The sequence below is a fragment of the Lepidochelys olivacea genome (genome assembly GCF_965140295.1).
Source record: "Lepidochelys olivacea isolate rLepOli2 genome assembly, chromosome: 1".
NCBI classification, from domain to species: Eukaryota; Metazoa; Chordata; order Testudines; family Cheloniidae; genus Lepidochelys; species Lepidochelys olivacea.
The window spans coordinates 288,593,418-288,621,324 of NC_140411.1; the positions used below are offsets into that span (position 1 = coordinate 288,593,418).

At 43.6% G+C, this 27,907-nt stretch overlaps 1 protein-coding gene across 6 annotated transcripts in view; it reads right to left on the reverse strand.

Moving 5' to 3' along the window:
- Nucleotides 1–26,877, reverse strand: part of CPSF6 (cleavage and polyadenylation specific factor 6) — a gene marked incomplete at its 3' end in the record, with an annotated part of 64,407 nt that extends 37,530 nt beyond the window's left edge. For all 6 annotated transcript variants that reach the window (XM_084616725.1, XM_084616728.1, XM_084616727.1 and 3 more), the window contains exons 1-2: nt 26,720–26,877; nt 3,951–4,160 (exon numbers count right to left, since the gene is read on the reverse strand). In XM_084616725.1, coding sequence (XP_084472851.1) covers nt 3,951–4,160; nt 26,720–26,779 — 270 coding nt within the window. In that variant the 5' untranslated portion in view covers nt 26,780–26,877. The remainder of the gene's footprint in view (nt 1–3,950; nt 4,161–26,719) is intronic.
- Between the last annotated feature and the right edge of the window lie 1,030 nt (nt 26,878–27,907).

Below are 27,907 nucleotides of genomic sequence, written 5' to 3' on the forward strand. Positions count from 1 at the left end.
ACTTGCAGCCAGAGGGAACAGGGAATAGACTAGAGAATAGCACCGTCACCAGGAAAAGGCAGGTCTATGTGATCGGGGACTCGTTACTGAGAAGAATAGATAGGCCTGTAACAAGAGCTGATCCAGAGAACACAAGGGTATGCTGTCTTCCAGGTGCTAAAATACGGGATGTAGACCTGAGGTTTAAAAGGATCCTAAAAGGGAGCAGGAAAGAATCCCCTAATTATCCTTCATGTGGGAACAAATGATACAGCTAGATCTTGCTGGAAAGTATTAAGGGAGACTATGTTATGCTGGGGAAGACGCTTAAGGAAATCGAGGCTCAGGTGATCTTCAGTAGGATTCTGTCTGTTCCTAGAGAAGGGCAACAAAAGGTATGACAAGATTATGATGCTCAACAGATGGCTCAGGCAGTGGTGCTATAAGGAGGACTTTGGGGATGTATGGCCACTAGGAGGACAGTTCTCTCGGGATGGACTTCATCTGAGTAGGGAAGGAAATAGACTTCTAGGATGGAGGATGGCACAACTTATCAAGAGAGCTTTAAACTAGGAATTTGGGGGAGATGTCCAGGTAATCTCCACGCTGGATTTTAGCATTGAGAGGGAAGAAAACTAAGTAAGAAAGGATACAGCCGTGGTAGGAGAATGGACATAAGGAGGAAGGGTAGTATACATACCAGTCTAATAGGTGATACTGGCAGAAGAATGTCTGTGCCTAATCGGGTAAAGAATGTGAGCGAGGCCAAACAGCAAAAATTAAGATGTTTGTACACCAATGCGAGGAGCCTAGGTAACAAAATGGAGGAACTAGAGCTAATGGTGCAGGAATTGAAACCAGATATTATAGGGATAACAGAAACATGGTGGAATAGCAGTCATGACTGGACTACAGGTATTGAGGGGTATGTGCTGTTTAGGAAAGACCAAAATAAAGGCAAAGGTGGTGGAGTAGCATTGTATATCAATGATGAGGTTGAATGTAAAGAAATAAGAAGCGATGGAATGGATAAGACAGAGTCCGTCTGGGCAAAAATTACATTTGGGAAGAAAACTATTAGAGTCTCCCCTGGGATAGTGCTTGGGGTGTGCTATAGACCTCCGGGATCTAATTTGGATAGAGCCCTTTTCAATGAAGTAAATGCTAATGGGAATTGTGTGATCATGGGAGACTTTAGCTTCCCAGATATAGACTGGAGGACAAGAGCTAGTAATGATAATAGGGCTCAGATTTTCCTGGATGCGATAGCTGATGGATTCCTTCATCAAGTATTTGCTGAACTGACTAGAGGGGATGCCATTTTAGATTTGGTTTTGGTGAGTAGTGAGGACCTCCTAGAAGAAATGGTTGTAGGGGATAATCTTGGTTCAAGTGGTCATGAGCTAATTCAGTTCAAACTGAACGGAAGGATTAAAACAAAAATAAATCTGCGACTAGGGTTTCTGATTTCAAAAGGGCTGAATTTCAGAAATTAAGGAATTAGTTAGGGAAGTGGATTGGACTGAAGAATTTATGGATCTAAAGGCAGAGAAGGCCTGGGATTACTTTAAATCAAAGCTGCAGAAGCAATCAGAATTCTGCATCCCAAGAAAGGGGAAAAAAAAAATCATAGGCAGGAGTTGTAGACCAAGCTGGATGAACAAGCATCTCAGAGAGCTGATTAAGAAAAAGCAGAAAGCATACAGGGAGTGGAAGATGGGAGGGATCATCAAGGAAAGCTACCTTATTGAGGTCAGAACAAGTAGGGATAAAGTCAGACAGGCTAAAAGTCAAGTAGAGTTGGACCTTGCAAAGGGAATTAGAACCAATAGTAAAAAGGTTCTATAGCCATATAAATAAGAAGAAAACGAAGAAAGAAGAAGTGGGACTGCTAAACACTGAGGATGGAGTGGAGGTCAAGGATAATCTAGGCATGGCCCAATATCTAAACAAATACTTTGCCTCAGTCTTTAATAAGGCTAAAGAGGATCTTAGGGATAATGGTAGCATGACAAATGGGAATGAGGATATGAGAGGTAGATATTTCCATATCGGAGGTAGAAGAGAAACTCGAACAGCTTAATAGGACTAAACTGCGTGCGCGCAGGGGGGCTGGGGTGGAGCAGGCAAATCTTCATCCAAGAATATTAAAGGAATTGGCACATGAAATTGCAAACCCATTAGCAAGAATTTTTCATGAATCTGTAAACTCAGGGGTTGTACCGTATGATTGGAGAATTGCTAACATAGTTCCTATTTTTAAGAAAGGAAAAAAAAATGTGATCCAGGTAACTACAGGCCTGTTAGTTTGACATATGTAGTATGCAAGGTCTTGGAAAAAATTTTGAAGGAGAAAATAGTTAAGGACATTGAGGTCAATGGTAAATGGGACAAAATACAACATGGTTTTACAAAAAGGTAGATCGTGCCAAACCAACCTGATCTCCTTCTTTGAGAAAGTAACAGATTTTTTAGACAAAGGAAACACAGTGGATCTAATTTATCTCGATTTCAGTAAGGCGTTTGATACCGTGCCACATGGGGAATTATTAGTTATATTGGAAAAGATGGGGATCACTTGTGAAAATTGAAAGGTGGATAAGGAATTGGTTAACAGGGAGACTACAGCGGGTCCTACTGGAAGGTGAACTGTCAGGCTGGAGGGAGGTTACCAGTGGAGTTCCTCAGGGATCAGTTTTGGGATCAATCTTAACTAATCTTTTTATTACTGAACTCAGCACAAAAAGTGGGAGTGCTAATAAAGTTTGTGGATGATACAAAGCTGGGAAGTATTGCCAATTTAGAGAAGGACCGGGATATCATACAGGAATGTGACATTGTGACATGTGCCAATGTGACATTGCTGTGAAAAAAGCTAATGTGGTCTTGGGATGTGTCAGGCGAGGTATTTCCAGTAGAGATAAGGAGGTTTTAGTACCGTTATACAAGGCACTGGTGAGACCTCACCTGGAATACTGTGTGCAGTTCCGGTCTCCCATGTTTAAGAAGGATGAATTAAAACTGAAACAGGTACAAAGAAGGGCTACTAGGATGATCCGAGGAATGGAAAACTTGTCTTATGAAAGGAGACTCAAGGAGCTTGGCTTGTTTAGCCTAACTAAAAGAAGGTTGAGGGGAGATATGATTGCTCTCTATAAATATATCAGAGGGATAAATACCGGCGAGGGAGAGTAATTATTTAAGCTCAGTACCAATGTGGACACAAGAACAAACGGATATAAACTGGTCATTGGGAAGTTTAGACTTGAAATTAGATGAAGGTTTCTAACCATCGGAGGAGTGAAGTTTTGGAATAGCCTTCCAAGGGAAGCAGTGGGGGCAAAAGATCTATCTGGCTTTAAGATTAAACTTGATAAGTTTATGGAGGAGATGGTACAATGGGATAACAGGATTTTGGTAATTAATTGATCCTTAAATATTCATGGTAAATAGGCCTCATGGCTGTGTTGGGATGTTAGATGGGGTGGGATCTGAGTTACTACAGAAAATTCTTTCCTGGGTATCTGGCTGGTGAATCTTGCCCATATGCTCAGGGTTTAGCTGATTGCCATATTTGGGGTCGGGAAGGAATTGTCCTCTAGGGCCTCTTCCAATTTTTCTGTTTTTCACCTTCCTCTGTGGCATGGGTCACTTGCTGGAGGATCCTCTGCTCCTTGAAGTCTTTAAACCATGATTTGAGGACTTCATTAGCTCAGACGTAGGTGAGAGATTTTTGGCAGGAGTGGGTGGGTGAGATTCTGTGGCCTGGGTTGTGCAGGAGGTCGGACTAGATGATCATAATGGTCCCTTCTGACCTTAGTATCTATGAATCTATAAATTATTTTTCTTGTATTATGTGCCAAAAAGTTAAATATTTTAGTAAAATTCTGTCAACTACAATAAGTTTATTTGATCAGTGTAAGATTGCCCATAATAAAAAAGCATGTGTGTAGCTGAATTCCAACACTTACCCAAGTAAGATTTCCAATGTACAACGCAATTCTCTTTCCAGTATATGTATAGACAACATTTGGTGCTGCTCCTTTACCTACGTCATCTCCAACTGATGGTGGGAGAGAGTCCATATAATCACGGTCCTCTGGGGCATCGCCATTATTTGCAGATGGAGAGATGACGTCATCATACAAATCTATCTGATCATGTCCACCATATTCAGCTTCCTAAAACACAAAAAAATATGCTGTAGATTACATATTACCTAAAATACTTTTAATATTTATTCAAAACAAATACTGCTCTAAAATGTCCCAGAGAATTATCACACGAGGTAAGACACACACATTTGAACCTGAAGTGCAACAGTATATCCCCTCCCTTGTGAAACAGTTTACATCCCAATTTGATCTACATTCGAATGTATATAAATCTGAATGTTACGACTTCTGCTTTCTACTTTAAAAAAAATTCCACCAAACAGACAGAAAACTAACAAAAAGCCTATAGTTACTGCTTAATCCTACAATGATTTTGTTCTACTGATAGAGACAAACAAGAGAACACAAATCTTATTCTGAGAATGTTGCTGACATTAATGATGCTGGTAAGCAAAATAGCAGCATGTTAACGTCAGGTCTTATGCAAAAACAAAAGTAAATATTTTCCTATATTAAAAGGAACAGGTATGGAAAGTGGTTTGAGCTTTTACAGGAGTCCTGGCAATGAACACAACACGCAGCTAAATTTTTCAGAGATTGGATCTTAAACTTGATCCCTGATTCTCGAATACAGGGTCAGGAAGGGAGAACTTCATACTCTAATGATCCTACTTAATATAAAAGAGAAACGCTGTCTGTTTCCAAAGACAGCTATATCCCACTTTCTGGTATCACCATGTCATCACAATAGGAGTTGAAATGGGAAATGAGTAAGAGAAGCAAAACCAAATCCATTTTTAATTGCGTTATCAGTCCACTTTAAGTTTAGACATTTTAACATTAAAATGGGCAATATACTCTTCTTTGCAATTAGCGAGCATATATTAAAAAAAATTCCTAGCTATAGCTCTAGTAATAAATTTATGAAAAGATTTAACCCAGAGTATTTTATCTAAATTGAAGACTCCTCTTGATGCAGCCATTTACATTTTTTAATCTCCATTTACAGTCGTATAAACGGACAACTTGGCAAATGAAGTTAGCATCTGACTTACTGGTCCCTCACCTGCAAAATCAGAGTGACAACACACTGGCATTACCTGTGCTACAATTATTATTATTTTAAAAGGGACTAGACCACTGCCTTAGGGCCCTGCCATAACAAACTCCCCTCATACCCTCGCATAACACGTCCGTTCCCCTTAAACCACTCCCCATGATGCTTTCCCCCACTTCAGGATTCTAGACCACAGGGCAGGAAAAGCTGGTTACATACACTTCATAAGAGGAGAGTGTTTCCAGATGTTCTCAAAAAGAAAAGGAGTATTTGTGGCACCTTAGAGACTCACAAATTTATTTAAGCATAAGCTTTCGTGAGCTACAGCTCACTTCATCTGATGCATGCAGTGAAAAATACAGTAGGGGGATTTCATATACACAGAGAACATGAAACAATGGGTGTTACCATACACACTGTAACGAGAGTGATCAGGTAAGGCGAGCTATTACCAACAGGAGGGAAAAAAAACAAAAAACCTTTTGTAGCAATAATCAAGGTGGGCCATTTCCAGCAGTTGACAAGAACGTGTAAGGAACAGTAGAGGGGAAAAACAAACATGGGGAAATAGTTTTACTTTGTGTAATGACATATCCACTCCCAGTCTTTATTCAAGACTAATTTAATGGTGTCCAGTTTGCAAATTAATTCCAATTCAGCAGTCTCTCGTTGGAGTCTGTTTTTGAAGTCTTTTTGTTGTAATATTGCCACTTTTAGGTCTGTAATTGAGTGACCAGAGAAATTGAAGTGTTCTCCGACTGGTTTTTGAATGTTATAATTCTTCACGTCTGATTTGTGTTTTTACGTAAAGACTGTCCGGTTTGGCCAATGTACATGGCATTGCTGGCACATGATGGCATTGATAGATGTGATCACATTGGTAGATGTGCAGGTGAATGAGCCTCTGTGTGGCTGATAGTGTGGCCCTATGATTGTGTCCCCTGAATAGATATGTGGACACAGTTGACAACGGGCTTTGTTGCAAGGATAGATTCCTGGGTTAGTGGTTTTGTTGTGTGGTTGCTGGTGAGTATTTGCTTCAGGTTACGGGGCTGTCTGTAAGCAAGGACTGGCCTGTCTCCCAAGATCTGTGAGAGTGATGGGTCGTCCTTCAGGATAGGTCGTAGATCCTTGATGATGCGTTGGAGAGGTTTCAGTTGGGGGCTGAAGGTGATGGCTAGTGGCGTTCTGTTATTCTCTTTGTTGGGCCTGTCATGTAGTAGGTGACTTCTGGGTACTCTTCTGGCTCTATCAATCTGTTTCTTCACTTCAGCAGGTGGGTATTGCAGTTGTAAGAACGCTTGATAGAGATCTTGTAGGTGTTTGTCTCTGTCTGAGGGGTTGGAGCAAATGCAGTTGAACTGTAGAGCTTAGCTGTAGACAATGGATCGTGTGGTGTGGTCTGGATGAAAGCTAAAGGAATGTACATAAGTATAGCAGTCCATAGGTTTCCGGTATGGGGTGGCGTTTGTGTGACCATCGCTTATTAGCACTGTAGTGTCCAGGAAGTGGATCTCTTGTGTGGACTGGTCCAAGCTGAGGTTGATGGTGGGATGGAAATTGTTGACATCATGGTGGAATTCCTCAAGGGCTTTTTTTCCATGGGTCCAGATGATGAAGATGTCATCAATATAGCGCAAGTAAAGTATGGGCATTAGGGGACAAGAGCTGAGGAAGCATTGTTCTAAGTCAGCCATAAAAATGTTGGCATACTGTGGGGCCACGCGGGTACCCATAGCAGTGCCGCTGATTTGAAGGTATACATTGTCCCCAAATGTGAAATATAGTTATGGGTGAGGACAAAGTCACAAAGTTCAGCCACCAGGTTTGCCGTGACATTATCGGGAATACTGTTCCTGATGGCTTGTAGTCCATCTTTGTGTGGAATGTTGGTGTAGAGGGCTTCTACATCCACAGTGGCCAGGATGGTGTTTTCAGGAAGATCACCGACGGATTCTAGTTTCCTCAGGAAGTCAGTGGTGTCTCCAAGATAGCTAGGAGTGCTGGTAGGTTGGCCCTGAGGAGGGAGCCTACGTAGCCAGACAATCCTGCTGTCAAGGTGCCAATGCCTGAGATGATGGGGCATCCAGGATTTCCAGGTTTATGGAAACTCCAGGTGTTCTGTAAAGGAGTCAGTTGCACAACTACTAAAAATACCAAGTTATAACACCCATATTCTCCCTTGTGAAATCAACCTCCAAAATTCTCTTGGCAAAACAAATCTCCATCTACCCGAAGTTCTGTATTTTACAACAAGATCCCCCCCACATAAACCCCTTTCTACTATGTAAAATTCTGTTGTATCTTAACTTTTGTTTTTAAATATTTACTTCACCCACATATTGAGTCAGTAAATATATGAAGGCTGCATGCACCACCACAGTATTAACGGTCTTACAAATTCTAAAAGTCAAAAAGAGTCTGTTTCTTTCCCTCCTGATTGCTATTTTAAATTGCAGGAAAGCTAAATCAAAGTGGTGAATTTTGCACTTTGTTCTGAAAATTGGGTTCAAGATCATTTTAAATTCCTGCAGAAACAAGTTTCACATTTCTAGGCCAGCAGCTTTCAGTTCTGTCACCTGCATTTATAAGCCTTCACATGTTTTAGTAGTTCCACAGTTCCTGAGGAATGCAGCTGACATGGAAGTTTATAATTACTGAGAAGCAGCTTTTAAACCAGCTCATGCCAATGTCATGAGAGGCTTTGAGGATCAGTACTGTAACCCCAAGTTTGACTCGGTTCACTGGGTAGCCGGTGAAATGAGCAGAACATTGGGGTGATACGCTGTAAGCAATCTATGTTATTAAGTAGGTAAGCTGTTTCACTTTTAACTAATTGGACAATGTGGTACAATCGGAGAGTCAAGAGTTTTAGGCCAGAAAGGACCTCCTGTACTTAATATGCCACGTACGCTACCCAGCACCTGCACACTAAACACAACTGAAATTAGACCAAAATATTATAACCCACTGGAAACTAGATTATGTGTCACAGGCAGAGAACAGGAGGTACCAACATGCATCAGTGCTCCACAATCACGTACAATGTGTTGCAAGAATAAATGCAGAAAGTCATTAACGCATGGATCATTGTGGCCTAGTCCAAAACTGAGACCAGGGGGTGCAGTCTCCTGGCCAGCTTCAGGTAGAAGAGCTCTTTTCCAGCAGCCATATTTATTGGGCATCAAGTAACAATGAAGATTCCAGCTGGCCCCACCCCAGGGAGGGTGTTAATGTGGTTCTGAGTTCTTTGAAGCATTATCTTCTCTCCACCAGCATCACCCTGTATTGCTCACATTTAGTATCAGTCATCTGCTCTTCGCTGACACTAGTGGTATGTCTACACAGCAAAAGCTGCGCGCTGACAAACATACCTGAGCTAGTGATGTGTATGGACTAGCCTACCCAAGCTAGCTTAAATCCAGCTAGTGTGGGTAACATTAGCGATGAAGCAACATGAGCTTCTGAATGGGCTAACAAGCCAAGTACAAACCCAGGATCCATGCCAGGCTTGTACTACATGTACTGAAGCCCAGAGTGCACTACCTTCACTGCTATATTACCTGTGCTAGCTAGATTCAAGCTAGATCTAGTAGGCTGGTCTTTGCACAATTTTTGCTATGCAGATATACCCTAAAACAGCTAAGGGATGGTACTCTTTGTATCTGACATAATGGTGTTGTCCATGTATTACTGGCATATGAATCTGTGTGTTGTCTCAAGATCTTCCCCAGGAAAAAAAGATTACTTATCTGTACAGGTGAGTCGCATCATTTAACTTACGCAAATTCAAATATACACACTTGGCGCAAAAAAAAAAAAAGAGAGAAAAATAAAAACAAGATACCTGGAAATAGTGCGGGCAATTCTGCCCACCATTCCACTCAATAAGTGTATGCCCTGGAGTGAGCGTGAGATGGGAGACATGAATCTGCTGTTCCCTCAGTCGGTCTCAGTTTCCACGTGCCTCTCAGTGTGAGCATCTCGCCACGCCGACTGTGATTCTAGTGTTTAAAGACACGTATTTTTCATATAACATGGCTCCTAAACGCAAGCCAACTACTTCATCTGGTGCTCAACCGAAGAAACAGCGATCCGTTCCAAGGCTGGAGGAAAAACTTGCTGTGTTGGACTTATTGAGAGACGGTATGTCAGTCTCCAATGTGGTGCGTAAATATGGCTGCAACAAATCTAGCATCTGTGCTATCAAGATTTGAGAGAGAGAGAAATTCGTCAACCGTGGCATCCAATAACTGCTACGGTGACGAGCCAGGTGCATGATAAGACTTAAGTTTAATGCCTTTTTAGTCTTCACTAATGGCTGGAAGACATGAACTGTAAATGTGTGCCTATCGATGGCAACATGTTACAAGAAAAGGCTCTTAGCCTCTACGCGCTGTTCAAACCTCCAGCAGAAGAGGGACAGCCTTCTGATGAGAAGGAATTCAAAGCCAGCCAAGGCTGGCTTAACAGTTTTAGGAACCGCTTCAACCTCAAAAACGTGCAGACTACTGGTGAAGCTGCATCTGCCAATGAAAAGGCAGCAAAAGCGTACACTGAACAACTAAAGAAAATCAAAAAAGAAAAGGGCTATCTTCCAGAACAAGTTTTTAATGCTGACGAGACTGGGCTCTTCTGGAAAAAAATGCCCAACCGCACTTACATTTCAAAGTCAGAAAGACAAGCCCCTGGCTTCAAAGCAGCTAAATACTGTGTGACTGTGTTGTTTTGTGGCAATGCAGCTGGACATTTAATAAATCCAGGCTTGCTCTACAGGGCTGCAAATCCCCGTGCCCTAAAAGGCAAGAAAAAAAATCTCCTGCCTGTGTTCTGGCAATCAAATAAAAAGGCTTGGGTGACGGCAGTATTATTTCTGGATTGGTTCCACAAGTGTTTCATTCCGGAGGTCAAGTGGTACCTCGAAGAGAAAGGACTTGACTTTAAAGTGTTGCTGATCATAGATAATGCTCCTGGTCACCTTGCGGCACTCCACTTTGCGCATAACGACACTGAAGACGTCTTTCTCCCCCACCAATACCACCTCCATCCTCCAACCTCTCGACCAAGGCGTGATTCGCTGTTTCAAGGCCACGTACATGAGGCTTACATTCTCATGGATATGTAGCGCTATAGATGCTGATCCCAATCTTAATGGGATGGAGTGCTGGAAGTCCTTTAATATAAGTGATGCAATTGGCAATGTTGAACAGGCAATGTATGCAATCAAGCCTGAAATAGTCAATGCATGTTGGTGAAACCTATGGAAAGAATGTGTGAATGATTTTAAGGGTTTCCCAACCAGTGACAAAGAAGTGAAATGCATTGTTCAGGTGGCCAGGCAAGTGGGTGGTGATGGCTTCGTCGACATCCTTGAGGAAGAAATTGAATAATTGAGAGCCATAGAGAAACATGGACTAACGAAAGTTAGAGGAACTGATAAAATCGCCTACAGAAGACGAAGATGACGACAACGAACAGGAAGAGCCAGCAAGTTGGAATCTTTATAAATTTGCTGAAGTATTCCAGGCAGCGAAACACTTCAATGATTTAATTTCTGAATATCATCCCTCCGTGGAATGAAGCCTCAAAATCACATGTAGTATTACGGACTATTTGAGACTGTATCAAGAAAGGTTTGAGCCGCTCAAGAGACAACAGCAACAGTTGCTGATCACCACGTTTTTCAAGGAAAAACGACCAGCAGCAGATGAGCCTACGCAATCAACTTCTCGAGCTGAACCAGAGCCAACCACTTCGTCTACGACTCCCGCTCCGTTACCCAAGCTCTCCGTCACCTCCGTCTCCTGGATCGACATCAAGCCCTGACGACCCCCTGTAATTACCCCTGTAATTAAAAATACAGTACTGTAAAATTATATTTTGCATATGTACTTATTTATACTGTACATTACTGTATACATATTACTGTACTGGGTCGTATACACAAAACCATGTACAGTATACTGTACTTTATGGGCAATTAAGAGATTTTCAAGGGTCATTTTGACTATACGCCATTGTTGCCTTATGCACTGACTTTAGAACCTAATCCCCGCATAAGATGCGACTCCACTATATTGTAACTGATGTTCTTTGAGATGTGGTTGCACATACATATTCCACAGAGGAGAGTGCACCCAATATGTCAGAGCCAGAGAATTTTCTGTAGCTGTACCTGTCAAGGAGACACACACACTGCACATCTTCATGGCTCCTCTCAAGGCTATATAAGGGAAATGGTGCCCCAATCCCCTAGAGTTCCTTTGCACCAGAATATGGTGACTCAGGATTCCGGTGCAGAGTGGTTACAAGATGGGTAAGTAACCATTTTTTCCTTCTTTGAGTGAATGCACGTGTGTTCCACTCAGATAACTCTCAGCAGTACCATTAGGAGGTGCGGCGCAGAGTCTATTTAAATAGGAACTGCAATACTGTTTTCCCAAAATTTGCTTTAGATCTTGAAGCAGTCATGATGGCATAAGGAATGAAGGTATGCACAGAGGACCAAGTAGCAGCCCTACAAATGTCTAGCATGGGGACATCCCATAGAAAAGCTAATGAAGTTGCTTGAGTTGAATGGGCTGACTGTCGTTGTGGAGGAGAGGTGTGAGCTATAGAACTGAGAAGGGCTCAGATGAATTCTATTTTCTATGTTAGGATTAATCTGGATTTTCCTTTTTTTCCAGGCTGAGTCCCACATAGTCAAAGAGACAAAACGATAAACAATGTGGTGGAGAACCTGATACTCAGATCTCCCTCACACTAACAGTTGCCTAGGTAAGGGAAAACGTGCATTCCTGTTCTCAAGTAGTCCACCACCACTACAATGAACTTGGTGCACATATGTGGCACTGACAGGCCAAACGGAAGTACTGTGTATTGATAGTGTTGGCCTGCTACTACAGATCCCAGAAACTTCCCATTACTTGGCACTATCATCGCATGGAAGAACAAGGAAAGCAAACCAGTAACTGTGATCTAGGATTGATGCCAGGGAAACCACGTACACGATGAACTTTTTGAGATTTCAAAAGTACAATATGGGTCTCAAACTTTTCTTCAACTTGAGGATCAGAAAATATCATAAGTAAAACTTCTTTCCCCAGTGTTGATGGGGAACTTCTTGTATGGCCCTTAAAGTGAACAGAGTCTGAACTTTTTGAAAAAATGAGGAGTACTTTTGTTGATACAGACTAACACGGCTACCACTCTAAAACCTGCATTTTTTGAAGAAGCAGTAACTCGTGAGATGAGTCCCTGAAAAGGGTAGGTGGGTGGAGAGGAAATAGATAGAATATCCCAATTTTGTAGTGTTTAGGATCCAGTTGGCTCTCATTATGGCTTCCCAGCACTGAGAAAATGGGACAATCTTTCCCTAAATGAGGGGGTGAGATGAGAGGAAGATCGCTGACAATTGCATCGCTGTCCTCAAATGGGCTGCTTCCACACAGCTGACTGAGGATAAGCTGGCTGACTCAAAGTGAAGTTGAAGGACCTCTGTCTCTGATGTTTGTGCTTCCCTCTCAAAAAATCATGTTGCCTTGGTGGATATCAAGACTGCATATAAAAATTGACAGGGATATTACTGTTGAGGGTCTATACTGACAAAAAGGGTAGCACAAGAGTCTTTAAATGAAAGTAGTTTCATTGTCAGTTCTTGTTTTCAGGCAACACCAAATCAAACAGAAGGTTCTCTATAGTTTGTTGGATGTCCAAAGCTATGTAACCAGGGGAGTCTCATTGTTATTGCAGAAGGCATCACCCTAGAACAGTGGTTCCCAAACTTTAACAACCTGTGAACCCCTTTCACTAAAATGTCAAGTCTCGCAAATCCCCTCTTAAAAATATTTTCTCCTTTACCCGAGTATAAATAAGCATGTCACAAAAATAAATTTTATATTTCCAAGATCACTGCTCTTATTATTATTAATCATTACAGTATTTTTATTACATTATGAAAACGGCAACACTCTTCCAAGATCTCAATTTCGTAGCTTGTATCAGTTTGAATAAGCCTGTTGTAAGACAAGGCTCCTATGTTTCATCAAGGAGTATCAGATGTGAAACAGCATGAAGGTATTTAAGAAACCAACCCAAAGAGTTCCTCCTGCACAAGCATTCAGGTCTTGAGCAGTCCAGGCAAACAACTCATGTTACAACAAAGCTTAAACTTGTTCTTCATCATAATTTTAAAAACAATAGTAGCTGCCTATTTAATTTTAAAAACAGCAAAAAATATCCATCTCCCTTTCCATTTTTTTTATAAGGAGTCTTGAAGTTTAAATCTCCTTAGTGTGATAGATATGCTTGTTTTGATCTGCTTAGCTCTTGGAAGTCTAGGAGCTCCGGGCTGCTGGCCCCAGGGTGTCCGGGGTTCCTAGGGACATCTCTATCTACCATTAGGGAATTTTCCCACCCAAGAATCCCCTGTAACATTTTGCGAACCCCAGTTTGGGAATCACTGCCCTAGAACAAGGGCCCATGATGTCAGGAGCAGGCTGGGTGAGGTCTTGTCCTCCCTTGCATCCTTTGGTAGTTTGCCAGTAAACCTGGCCATTAACTCCTATTTACAAAGTCATATCCAGCTAACAGTGCCTGTTAGTTCGCTATACGCATCTGGAGAGAAGAGGTATAGTACATTTCACTCTCAAACTAATCAAATCTCTTGGGCTCTTTTTCTTTGGGAGCTGATTTAAATCTCCTGACATGCTCTCTCATTGGCAGCCATAATTATAAGAGAGTTTAGGGAATAAAAGCACTTGAACCAACTTATTGGAATATGATGTTTATTTGTACACTTAGGAGCTAAGGAGGCTAGCATGTACCATAAAGCATTTTCCAGTTCTAGAAGATCGTCATTAAATGGGAGGGCATCCCTCCCCAAAGGGGTCATCTCAAGGAAGTCCAAAAGCCTGTGAGTGTTCAATTGTACTAGATCAACTTGCATGACTAAAAGAATCCTCAAAAGGGACTTGGTGATGTAAGACTTAAAATCTTCTGGAACGAGAGAAGAGGAGTCCAGAATCATTGAATCATCAAGTGAGAAGGAAGACAGGCCAACAGGAGCTGATGGATCCTCCTGAGGTAAAACCCATTCTTCCTGCATTGATTCCTCCTGCAGCACTAGCTGCTCAGTGTCCAGCTTTCAACCAAAGTGGCTCTGGAAGCTGCTTTGCTTATGGTATGGCAATGTTCCTTTCAACTGGGCCAGTGATTGAGACCTGGGGGATAGGGATACATGTTCCAAAAATGCTAATGCAGGAAAGCATAAGGCATGGGAAGCCAGTAGGTACCGGTCCACAATGCTTTCTTTGCTGTATAACCAATCCCACTCCTGGTACTGGCGCTCTCCTTTTGGGGGCAGACTAAAACATTTTCTAGACAAACTGTGCCTAGAATGGGATGGCAAAGTGCTGGAGGACTTCGAAAAAACGGTTACCTACCTTTTCTAACTGTTTGCTGCCTCATAAGCTTGTGGGGTCATTGGTATCAATAATGTTGGCACCAAAACATAATCCATTGGTATTAGACTCAATGGCTGTTCCATGAACAGGAGTGGAGTTGATGGTACAGCACCAACATCTTCTCCCCAGTACTATGCAGGGAGGCAGGTCAATGGCCAACCCTACCTTGAGTACCTGAACAGTCCCAGTTATGTTCCATGTCCTTTGAAGAAGAACAGTCTTTTTTCAACTTCAAGTAGCTCCAGCCTATCTCCTTTCAGGGAAGCTCTGGAGAGCAAGACCAACCCTCTTTCTTCATGGAAAGAAATCTGAATCCAGAGATCACTGCAGCCTCAGTAGCAAACTGCAGGCAGGTGGCAGGGTGTGTGGTCGAGGGCTCGGAGGCTGAGAAAGCACTCATCGCCTGCTCCATGAGTAATCTGAGTTGCAGATCTCTGGAAATCTGCATTCTTTTCTTGAAATAATGCCAGATACTGCTTTTCTTAATGTGTCTCTTGCTGAGACACAAAAGACAACCCATGCGGAGGTCTCCATCAGGACAGACAACCCACACAACAGGCAGTGCTAAAGGCCCAGTGAGCACTGCATGCCACCAGTCCCTAGAATCAAAGACTAATTACTAAAATAACAAATAAAAGAAAAGAAAAAGAAAAGAAAAGAAACAACTATTGGATAGTAACCACTAAAGCTTGTCTCTCTCACAAACAGAAGATGGTTCAATATTATGTCACTCACCTTGTCTCTCTATTTACAGAAAAGGTAGAGCTAAACTCACTGACTACACAGAAGAAGAATCATGCAGCAAACTGCCCCAGGAGCTCAGACCACTGGGAGCAAGAAGGAACTGAGGGGGTTGGGGCAGCAACAACTTATACAGCTTCAGGAGGGACCATGAAGATGTGCCATCCCTATGGGTACTGCTGCAGAAAACTCTGGGCTCCAGTACACTGGGACCACACACACCTGTGCAATCAATCAAAGAAGAACTCTGCATGTTAAACAGGGTGAAAGAAGAATTAAGTCTCCTGGAACTCCAGAAGAGATGGTCCTAGAGGTGACAGCTGTTGTTCACCTAAGCACTTTGGTCTTGGAACTGAAATTAATTAGAGTAGTCTCAGTGCATTCCCATTCACCCCTAAAACATCTCTAAGGCATGACTGCTGTATTTCATGACAGACAGGATGATAAAGCCAATCAGATGCTGCAACTCTATATCACATTTTTCCTTTCCTCATCAAAAATCTAAAATGTCAAATTAAAATTTTAACATTTTCTTGCCCCAATAGTCAACAAATCAAACACAATGTTGCCCCCTTAAATCAGTTTTGTGGAAAACATTTCAGCCCACCAAACCAGTAGCAACAGAGATATGAAATTCCATCCTTCTCCCTTCAACTCAATTATATGTTAATTTCACATAATAACTGGGACTTTTTAGATATTAAATAAAATAATCTAAGAAATGCTTGACAAAATCTAGGAATTTTTCCTGCTTTACCATTTTTAACATACCATCCCCTCTCCATTTTTTCCAAACAAAACAGCTTTTTCTCTCCCCACTTATTTTCCAGAGTAGGACTTTACCACCACATTCACTTGACTGAACAGAGAAGGAAGAAATAAGGGCAAAAACAAGAATGAGCTGGACAGGCAAAGAAAAATCTGTTCTCCTGTGTAGACGTGGCAGAGTGGTTTAGCCTCCATGCAGGACAACAAGCAAGACATTATTTCATTTAATATTTTCTAAACCTGCCATTTCACATGCCCTTGCTCAATGTGTCTCATTTTAGTACTCAAGGCTGCAAGTTACTTTATGCAGACAGACCCCTATGCCCATCCAGAATTACAAGGACTTTGTTATGGATCCACATGGAAGAGCCGGCTGGATGACAGTCTTTACAGATTTTTTTGAATTACCACTGGCCAATTACAGTAGGTTGTATGAAGAGCTATGGGATTTACTATTTTTGTGCACATTTGTTACCCATAGTCATACATCAAGTTAACAGAAAAATGCATAATAGAAAAATCATTCACACAAATAAGTGACACCCCCCCATAAGAAAATGTGCTGCAGTTTTTTCGGGGGGGGCGGGGGGGAAGAGAACAGAGGCAAATGTCTATGTTTCCACAATTGTTTTTGTTTCTTCTAACTCATCCTGCTGTGTATACAAACTATTGATGCACACACAGTGTTGTGGAAAAGATTTGCAGGTCCTAAAAGATCACAAATAGAAAGATCTGTGTAGTCCTTTACAACCAATACAGTGTCATCAACCTTTTTTCAGGGGAGGGAATGAATCCTCAGATGTTAAAGCTTCTGAAATAGCTTCACGTACTAGCGTACCTATACTCAAGCGCTTTAACAAAAGAAAAGGCCTTCTGATGCTACTAAAATACAGTAGTCGATGACTCCCTCCTCAAGGAGAACCATCCAAGATGGTGGACAAGATTTTGTGGATCCTGCACAACTTGTAGGTTCTTGCAGTTTACATCACACATCCAACTGTTTCAGCTCACAGTATACAATGGAGAATATTACATTACAAAATTGAGAAAGTGGCCAAAAACAATGTACAAGTGGAATAACTAAGAAAAATCCACATGTAGCTAAGAGCTTATGTGATTATCATCTTGTTTGTATTATGGTAGCATCTACTCTAGATGGCCCAACAGGGACTGAGGCCCCATTGTGATAGGTGCTATACATACACTCAGTAACAGGCAGTCTGTGCCCAAGACCCCTTACAAGCAAGGGCAAAACCTTAATAACATGGTGAATTGCCCTCCAAATTCAAAGAAATTATTTTCCAATAAGCCATACTTGATTTACACAGCCTTATCTTAATATTAAAGCAAACATCTTTACCTGTAAACCAATCTAAATCCTTAAAAAGTGTACAGAATTTACCACATTCTTTTTCTCTATTTCAGTTTCCACTGTACTCTCTGGAGGAAGTCCAAAAAGTTGCAGCAAGTTGTTAGGCAAAGCTATGGTGTGCTGTCACGTGATAGACAGCCGATTTCGGAAGAGAGTAGGGTGTTTTTTCTTTTAAAAAAGTTCATGTTCCCATGGACTACATAACTACAAGGGGCCTGGGATTATGTAAATACCAGCTGGCTCAACACCTACTTCATAACACTATAGTAGTCTCTTGTACGGTTAGCATAAGTTGGCTACCCTGTCTAATTACTTTTATTATTCAACTGTGTGTATGTCTCAAAACTATTTCTTGTTTTCAAGTTTATCTTCTAATTACTTCTCTAAAAGACTAGAGTCATCAGTATATTTTCAGACACAAAATGCAAAAAAGGTACATATGCCACCAGGCTCTGCTGTAGAAAAAACTGTGATAGTGACCTGCTGCATCCACCAACCCAGACACTGCAGAATCAAGGTCAAAGAGAAAATGAGAACACAGACTACTGAGGTTTTCTCCCCTTTCCTTTCCCCTTAGCAGTTCCTCCAATTTGAGGCACTAAAGAACACAAAGACAATCTCACGCTCTCCAACTTACCTGGAAATCTCATCTCTACAATAGGAAGGACCATAACTTCCTCTCCTAAAGATGAAGCTCAGCTTCCTGCTTTAATTTCATAATTCAGCTTTTGGAAAAATGTCAGCTGAATAAGAACAACAATGAATTTAACCTACTGAGAGCATAAAGGAACTTCTATGTGCCCACCATAGTCATAACTTAGCAATAAAATCTTAAACAATGTTCACACCAACAGCAAAGTTTACCAGATATGTTAGTTGGCATTGTAAAACATCTTTTATTTAGTAAATATGCAACTCTGATTAGATTTTTAGTGCCCAATTGTCTCTCAACCACAGTTGTCCCCTGTTTTATAGGTACTCTCACTCCCAAATAGCCCAACACATTGCACCACAGAAAATTCTTCAAGATAGGTTTTAGGGTGTAAAAGAACTCTCAAAAGGAATCATACTGGCAGAAACAAGGTGAAGAAATGCAGTAAAGAATGTCAGAAAGTATAAATGAGTTTTCCAAAACTGCCAGGAAAGAGTCTGAATTGAGCACCCTGAAGGCAAAATGATGGCACTCTAGTAAGGCTACCCAAAGCTTTTTAGAGAAGATTTTATCAAAAAGGTTGATGATAATAACAGCATTGTCCATGTACAGCAAAATCTCAGCGTTACAAACACCTTGGAAATGGAGGTGGTTCGTAAATGTTCATAACTCTGAACAAAATGTTATGGCTCTTCTTTCAAAAAGTTCACACCTGAACACTGACTTAGTACAGCTTTGAAACTTTACTCTGCAGAAGAAAAATGTTACTTTTAACCATCAATTTAATGAAACAAACACAAAAACAGTTTCCTTACTTTCTCAAATCTTTTTTTAAACCTTTTTTGCAGGAAAAAACATTACAACAGTTCTTACTAACAGTGCAGGTCTCTCTCCATGGCCAGTTTTAACATCAAGAGAACGGAGCGAACCACAAGTTTGCAGGAACGCAGAAGGTCAGACAAGGTTGACTATAAGTAAGACAGTAACAAAATTCGCAAGAAGAAAAAGGAGTACTTGTGGCACCTTAGAGACTGACAAATTTATTTGAGCATAAGCTTTCGTGAGCTACAGCTCACTTCATTGGACGCATTCAGTCATTGTCAAAATTGTGAGCTGTAACTGTGTTGCAGAAACTGTAATTTGTAATACTCACTGCAACTTTTAGTGCCCCTCCTCCATCATGATGGAGGGGCGGCCAGGGCAAGTTTTAGTGACTAGCATTGAGACCTTGGTTGGCAACCAAGAAAAATCTGGGTAAGTACCGACGCAACCTAGTGCATGAGATGGGGCTATGGTGGTGCATGAGGAAGACAACCTCAAGGACTTTGCCTTCTTCAGCAGCACAACTGTGCTGAGGAACCAATTTGGGGAGGCCCCAGTAAGGGGGCTAGGTGGGAGCTGAGACTTAAGCCTCCCAAAGATCTTGATGCCCTGGCAGTGCCAGCCCCCTCACAGGGCTTCTAAGGGTCTCCAAGTTGGGGCCAGCTCAGGGCACAGAGGCTCAGGCCCCACACACAACCTGGACTGAAAGCTTCGGGAGGAGGGGGTATCCAACCTATGTTGGAGATTAAAAGACTCTACAAACAACTCTGTCCTAATGGCACCCTTACCTTCTAATCCTACAGCACGCTACTTTGAGGACATCTCTATAAACACCTACATCTGCTCATCATGACAGAGAAGCAGTAAGGCGAAATTTGAGTGATGTTGCAACCTTGTGCAACAGGTGGCAAAGCCACTCATTCAAAAGTGGCTGGAGCTTGTGTGTGGGTGTACACCCAGGACTGGACTCCTTGTGGGGGTATTCAGATGGGAGGTCTTTATTCTTCATTCTTCTTGTTTGTTTTATTATGGTACTTGAACTGAAAGCATCAAAACCGCAACTTAAACTGTGGCCACAACTTCTGAACAACAAAAATTCACAACTTTTTTAGAGCCTTTATTAAGTGAATGCATGCTTCTTGTGGATTACTTTTGTTTTTTAATTTAGAGGTGAAGGCTTTAATAAACCTTCTTGAAGAAATCCATTTTCAAGAGAAACTTGAAGGTGGATGGAGTCAGGCATAGAGGATGACATTTAAGAAGACGCGCTGAGTTGAACAAAATGACATGTGCAGGCAGTTTTGGCCGAACGGAGAGAAGAGCAGAAAGACTGATGGGAACTAGACCACAGCCTATCATACTGAGCAATATTATCTTCATTGTTTCCTTGTTGTCCCCCACAATTGGTCTGTTTCCATCTGCTGTCTCGTCTTATATTTAGACTTTAAGCAATTTGGTGGCAGCAACAGTCTTTTCCTTCTGGGTTTGAAGAGTGCCTGGCATTATGGGGTCCTCATAGGCATGATGATGATAGAAAAATCATAAAAACTATATTGGGAAGGGCCTTACATGCAAGGGCAGGGAGTTTGAGTACTATGCATATATAGCAAAGGTAAGCTAATAAAGGGATTTGAGAGAAACTGGAAATAATTCCATCAGCAGGTGGAACTGATGAGTGAGTTCCACTAGAATGGAAGGGGGCAAAGTAAAAGTTAAAGGGCCTTATCTTATGTGGGTTAGGTTGAGATAAACCCTGCTACCTTTTGTTAAAACTACAAACTGCCTTGTCTTCAATAGAATTTTGCCTCAGTTACCATGTGTTGGCCAACAAGAGTTAAGAATACGTCTTTTTCCCTAGTGAAGATGCACTCAAGGGGGCTCTCTCAATCTGGACAAGGATTTTGGCAGTTGTACTGTAGTGTATATGTAGAATGGAAGCAGCCTAGGGTAGAAGAGGAGACTTGACAACCAGCATTGGGAGGAGCAGCATGGAATCCTGAAGCTGAGGACAAGGGAAAGTGATAGTGGCTCACCATAACAGAAGTCTTAAAAGACCTATTTTGGAATGTCTCTGATACAAATGAGAGGTATGTAATGAAATTACTTATATCCAAGTTGAGTTGCCCTTTACTTAATGGATTTGCAAACCCTTTCAGGATTTCTCGGTTCCCCATCCTAAACTAGTGGCTCCTGTAGCATCGGGGTGATGTAAACCAACGGCAGCAGCAGCATAGCACTTTATATAACAGCAAGCTGTTCCCTTTGCAGTTGGCTCCTGTGTAAAATGCTTGCTACAGAGGAGAACTGACTAATGCTAACAACTTTGAGGCTGCAATGGATTTTCCAGTCATCACCCTGATCTTGTACAATTTTTGGGTCAAAGACCATTTCATACAAATTTCTACTGCACCTAGCACAATGAGGTCACAATCCCAATTAGGACAACCTAGGCACTATTGTAGTAGAAGTAAGAAGGATAATCAGAAGTACTTCACATCTGGAAGAACTGAAATGGAAAAGTGAATAAGATGGTGATCAGTATTTTCCTTGGCAGCTTTCCATTTTAAAGTATTACTGTTCTACTACCACTGCCCACCTTATAAGAAAAGCAGTCTGAAAAGTAATAAAAATAAGCAAAGTCTGAGGAAGTGAAATGAGCATTGTGACAAGGTCAAAAACTGCAAACAAGAATGTAATGAGATGAACAAAGCCCAAAAAAATGGGGATTAGAGAAAATTACACAAAGACAACGATTGAAAGGCATAGTGTTCTGGAGTGTGTTTATACTAAGTAGTCAATATAAGACAAGTTAACTAAACTTTGTTGGGGAGAACCTCCTTATTATCTCAATTTCATCTACTTACCAGATCTTTAACAGGATCATCAATTGGCTATAGGAGTTGTGCACTGTGGGTGGGACCTTCTTTGTCAGCTTTGAGTTAGCAACCTGAACCCCACTACATCTCTGAAATTTACTAAGCACATGAGCCATTGCACAGCAATGGCTTGTGTGCATTTTTGAAGCAAAGAGAAAAGCAGACAACCTGGGCCACGTGGCAACTTGCCAGAAGCCTGAGAGCCACATCTAATTAGTCACAACAGAAATTTTCAGCATTACAACCACATTAAAAAAAAAAAACACCACAGCCTTTACAGAGAAGGTTGTTTTGTTTTTTAATACTTTTCATTTGGCAGGATTTGTTTATAGCTAGTGTCTATTTGTGCACTGTTGACTCAATTGGATGCTAAGAAAGAAAGGTAGGACGTAATTAAGTATGTAACCTTTTCCTAACAGGAGAGGATATGTACTATCCAGAAAAAACAGAATAAAATCAAACGGGATTCTAGACATTTGCCACTTTATTGGGATCAGAGGCACACAGTGGAAACTGCTCGATAAGTTTTGTCTGCTTTCTATGAAGTTCTTCACTGAAATGTTATATATGTCACAAACTTCAAGTGCTTTTCTAGAGACATTTGGAAACACCATCACCAAGGGTAAAACCACTGGGAAAATAGCTTTTTTTCTTCCTTGCTGTAAAATAATCTGCCAGAGAAAGAAAGATGACAGTCAAAACTAATGCCTAGCCTACCCTTAAAAGTTTTGTTAGCATAGCTACATCAGTGGTGGGCGGGAGGGGAGTCCCACATTTCAAGTATGCTGGCAAAAGGCCTACTGTAGAAGCAGTTATACCAACAAAAAAGTCCTTTTGCTGTTATAGCTTATTTTGTTTGGGGAACTGGACTAAGCAGTCTCAGCAAAAGAACTCTTGCTGGTATGAGCTGTATCTTCACTAGGAAGGTTTGCTGATATAGCTATACTGGCAAACTCTTTTTACTATAGACAAAGTCTAACAAAAGTGGTATGGCAAACTGATATCTAAACAAGAAGCTTGAACAAATATTCTTTGGTGCCATTGTCCTGACAACCAAAATGATTTTAGAGAATGCCCAGCACTGGGTAGCCCCGGATCACAATGCCATATCGCAAGAGACAGCATATTCTCAGTCATCTTCTCTTTGGCAGCCATGTTTGCAACAATGGCTTCAAGAAGGAAGTAGGTATCTGCACCATATTTGTAGCCACAGTGTTCCCATTTTGAGGGCTTCTCTACACACACACTTGCACTGGTTTCATTAAATTGACTTAGTTAACTAAGTGCAAATACTGCGTGGACACTTTTTTTGGCGTAGGAGTATTTCAGCTTAGTTTAAACCAGTTCCAAACCAACTTAAACTACACCAAAGAAAGCACTCTTATGCTGGAATTGGAGTGTTTCTACAAAAGTTTGCACCAATTGCATTATATCAGTTTAAATTCACACCTTATGTTATATCTGTACAACTTTTCCATGTAGACAAGGCCTAAGAGAACAAACCAGTCCTCTCCATTGCCTGCTTACTTTATGGTATGTCACTATGTAACATGCAGTCTCACCAAAATGATTAACTGATTAATTTAAAAAAAATCGCAAATGTCTAAATGTTTAAATAAACATTTGTGATAATCACTCTTCTGTTCCTTTTCTATCCACCACCCAAATAAAACAGAACTTTTTCCCAAACACAACCACCTATCTCCCTCTCATCCCATCATCCCCCATTTTATTTATTTCCCTCTCTGACACACACCAACCTCCCCCTGCTAAAAAAGATGTGCTCAAATGCCAACTGCAGAGCATTAGTAGCTCTGCAGGACTGGAAGTGTCTGCAGGAGGGTGGCCGCTTTATTTAATTTCTCACGCTCTGGGGCAGAAACAATGCAATCTGGGGTATGATGACCTAGGACAATGCCAGAGCCCATTTGACGTAAATACAGATGGTAACTAGGTTACAGCAAACCTGATAAGAACAGGACATTAATTTTGGTAAGGGCAAGTAGACTTTTTGAGATGAATGAAAAAGGAGAAAAAGAGTAAATAGCAAAAATCAACTGGCTGTAAAACAGGAAAAAAGTAGATGTGTTTCCACAAAGCTCTATCATTAGGAGGCAAAAGGAGTATATATTTTAACAACCCTACATGTCTCAGGACTGGTCCAACTCTCACCTTCTGGAGACTCACTGGACAAATTTTGCTCAGTTCAAGTCTCTCTCCTAATATTTATTTATTAATTTTTGCAGTGTGCAAGAAAATGCAGTGCATATTTTTGTTTCCTTCTCTCTGGATGATAAATTTGCCACATTTTAGTCTCTCCTACTAGGAGGCCTTGGATAAGGCAAGAAATTGTGCTTGCTTTATGGTTTCTTTATCCATCTGTAGATTAAGGATTTTCATGCATATGCTACAGTATCTCTATCCCCTCTTTGGTGCTGGTGGGAATCGTGTGTTTTACAGACTTCCAAGGGATAAGGAGGTTTCCAACATGGAGATGGCAGAGATTGTGCTATGTGTTACAGTCTCTCTGGGGATGGGTTGTTACTGTGTGTGTGTGTGTGTCCGTCCATCCGTCCCTCTCTCTCTCTGGGGATATGGAGATGGGAGTTGTTGCTAAGTAGATATTACAGTCTCTCTCAGGTTATGAGTTGGTCGGGGTGTTCCTGTCTGTTACAGCCTCTCTCTTTATTGAGATGGGGGGTATTGTGCTGTGTGTTACAGTTGCTCTCTCTACAGGGATTGTTACTATATGTATGTGTTACAGTTCCTCTCTCAATAACCCAGAGGGCTGGTGCTCTGTGTTTTATAACACTCTACACTCGCAGGGGTTCCCAAACTTGGTTTGCGGTTTGTTCAGGGTAAGCCCCTGGCGGGCCATGAGACGCTTTGTTTACCTGAGCGTCTGCAGGTACGGCCGCTCGCAGCCCCCAGCAGCCGCGGTTCGCTGTTCTCGGTCAATGGGAGCTGCGGGAAACAGTTGCCTGGTCCGGGGCTGCTCCCACAGCTCCCATTGGCCGGGAACAGCAAACCGCGGCCACTGGGGGCTTCCAGCAGCCGTACCTGCAGACGCTCAGGTAAACAAAGCGTCTTGTGGCCCGCCAGGGGCTTACCCCGAACAAGCCAAGAACCAAGTTTGGGAATCCCTGCTCTACAGGAATATGGGGGCATTGCTCTCTGTCTGTTATGCTTGTGTTAAAACTGCTCTTTCTGGGGATATCCAGAGGCCAGGGGAGGGTGCGTATGTGTGTGTGTGTTAGTTGCAGTTGCTCTCTCTCTCGATACAGAAGGTATTGCTGTGTTTATGTGTGTGTTACAACCTCTCTCTATGGGGATAAGAGCAGACATTTGCTCTGTATCTGTGTTACAGTTGCTCTTTCCATGGGGATAAAGGAGTTGGGTACTGCTCTAGAGCAGGGGTTCTCAAACTTCATTGCACCATGACCCCCTTCTGACAACAAAAAAAAACTACACTAAACACACGGGGGGGGGGGGGGGGGCGGGGGATGAAGTCTGAGCCATCCAAGCCCCACCACCCCAGGCAGGGGGGCCAAAGCCCGAGCCCCACCACCCCGGTTGCTGTGTGTGGGTTAGTGTCTCGGGGGGATATAGAGATGAGGGAGGGGATTTGTTGCTGGGTGTATAATACAGTCTCTTTCTCTCTTTAGGAATATGGAACAGTTGCTGTGTGTGCGCTACAGTCGGGGGGGGGGAGAGAGGAGATGAAGCATTGTTGCTGGTGTTGCTGGTGCACTACAGTCCCTCAGAGTTGTGGGGTTGCTAGTGGGTGCGTTACAGTCTCTCAGGGGAGGCGGAGATGGTGGGGGTGGGGGTTGCTGCCGGGCGCCTTACGGTCTCTTGGGGGAGGCGGAGATGGGGGGGGGTTGCTGCCAGGCACCTTACGGTCTCTCGGGGGAGACGGAGATGGGGGGGGGGGGTTGCTGCCGGGCGCGTTACGGTCTCTCGGGGGAGACGGAGATGGGGGGGGGGGGTTGCTGCCGGGCGCGTTACGGTCTCTCGGGGGAGACGGAGATGGGGGGGGTTGCTGCCGGGCGCGTTACGGTCTCTCGGGGGAGACGGAGATGGGGGGGGGGGGTTGCTGCCGGGCGCGTTACGGTTTCTCGGGGGAGACGGAGATGGGGGGGGTTGCTGCCGGGCGCGTTACGGTCTCTCGGGGGAGACGGAGATGGGGGGGGTTGCTGCCGGGCGCGTTACGGTCTCTCGGGGGAGACGGAGATGGGGGGGGGGTTGCTGCCGGGCGCGTTACGGTCTCTCGGGGGAGACGGAGATGGGGGGGGTTGCTGCCGGGCGCGTTACGGTCTCTCGGGGGAGACGGAGATGGGGGGGGGGGGTTGCTGCCGGGCGCGTTACGGTCTCTCGGGGGAGACGGAGATGGGGGGGGGGGTTGCTGCCGGGCGCGTTACGGTTTCTCGGGGGAGACGGAGATGGGGGGGGGGGTTGCTGCCGGGCGCGTTACGGTTTCTCGGGGGAGACGGAGATGGGGGGGGGGTTGCTGCCAGGCGCGTTACGGTCTCTCCCCTGCGCACGCCCCCATAAGGCGGAGAGGGGCGGCGCCATGAGGGAGCGAGTCGGCTGGCTGCCGGTGGCAGATGTCCGGTGCAGGCCGCTCTCGCTCTCCGAGCTGAGGCCCGTTACCCCCTTCAGAGTTAGCGGCGCGACCTCCCCTCCCCCCCACGCGGCCCCCTGCTGCCGGGCCCCGCGCATGCGGCCTGCGCTAGCGGCCTAGCGTTCCGCGGGAAACCCACGGCCGGGCGCCTACACCAACAATGGCGGCGGCGGCGGAGGCTGCGCCGCCTCCTCCTCCCCGTCGCGCGGCCCTGCCGGCGGCGCAGGGATCGGTCCCGCCCGCGCGTACCTGGTTAAACTCCTCGCCCACATCGGCGTAGATGTCTATGTGGTCCACACCGTCCGCCATGATCCCGCCCGCTCCTCGGGCCGCCGTCGCCGCCTCCACCGCCCGCCGCGCCCGGGTCTAGAGCCGCCGCCGGGGAGGGGGAGCCAACGTCACTTCCGGAAGGAGACAAGGACCTTCCGGTTACTGCAGCCGCTATTGCTGCTGCCCCCACAGGATGCGCCTGAGCCCGCCCCAAGCTAGGGGGGAGGGGGTGTCACGCAGGCCGGCTGGGGAGTTTCTCTCAGCGATACCCGCGGTCCTTGCAGCCTCTCCCGACGCGGGTTGGAGGTTTGCTCTCTGACCAGGCTCCCCCACTCTTGGGGGCGGCATTGGGGACCCACCATTGTAACCAGAATTCTGCGTCATACTGCAGTGCTCGCAGGCCCCAGCCTGGCGCCCCATTGGGGTGAGGGGCTTCCCAGACTGCAAGTCAGGGGCAGATCCTGCCCCAAAGGGCTTTGAATCTCAGGTCCTAATTCTGTAACTAGTTGGGCGCAGGCAGGACCCAGTGTCTGCAAGGAGCCCTGGGCATTAGGGTGGGCCCATGTGGATTCGCAAAAAGAAAAGGAGTACTTGTGGCACCTTAGAGACTAACAAATTTATTTGAGCATAAGCTAATGGTGCTTACAGTCAAACAAATGGGCGGGGGGGGGGGAGGAGTATGCAAGCAGATGAGAGAGCAAATGAACCAAATGCGATAGACATTAGTCTCATTGATAACTCCCATTGTTTCATGTTCTCTATGTATATAAATCTCCTCACTGTATTTTCCACTGAATGCATCCGATGAAGTGAGCTGTAGCTCACAAAAGCTTATGCTCAAATAAATTTGTTAGTCTCTAAGGTGCCACAAGTACTCCTTTTCTTTATGCGAATACAGACTAACACGGCTGCTATCCTGAAACCTGGCATTGCTTAGTGTGTTACTGGATGGTGCTCAGATACTATGGTGATGAGGCCTGGTACAAGAACCTCCATGTGACGGAATAAAATTGCCCATGATCAGCATTCTAAAATCATAAGCATGGCCATCATGCATCAGACCAGTGATCCAGGTGCTTCAAAGGAATGCAAAGAACAGGGCAATTTTGAGAGATGCATCCCGTCGCCAGTCATCCAGTCCCAGCTTCTGGCAGTTGGAAATTCAGG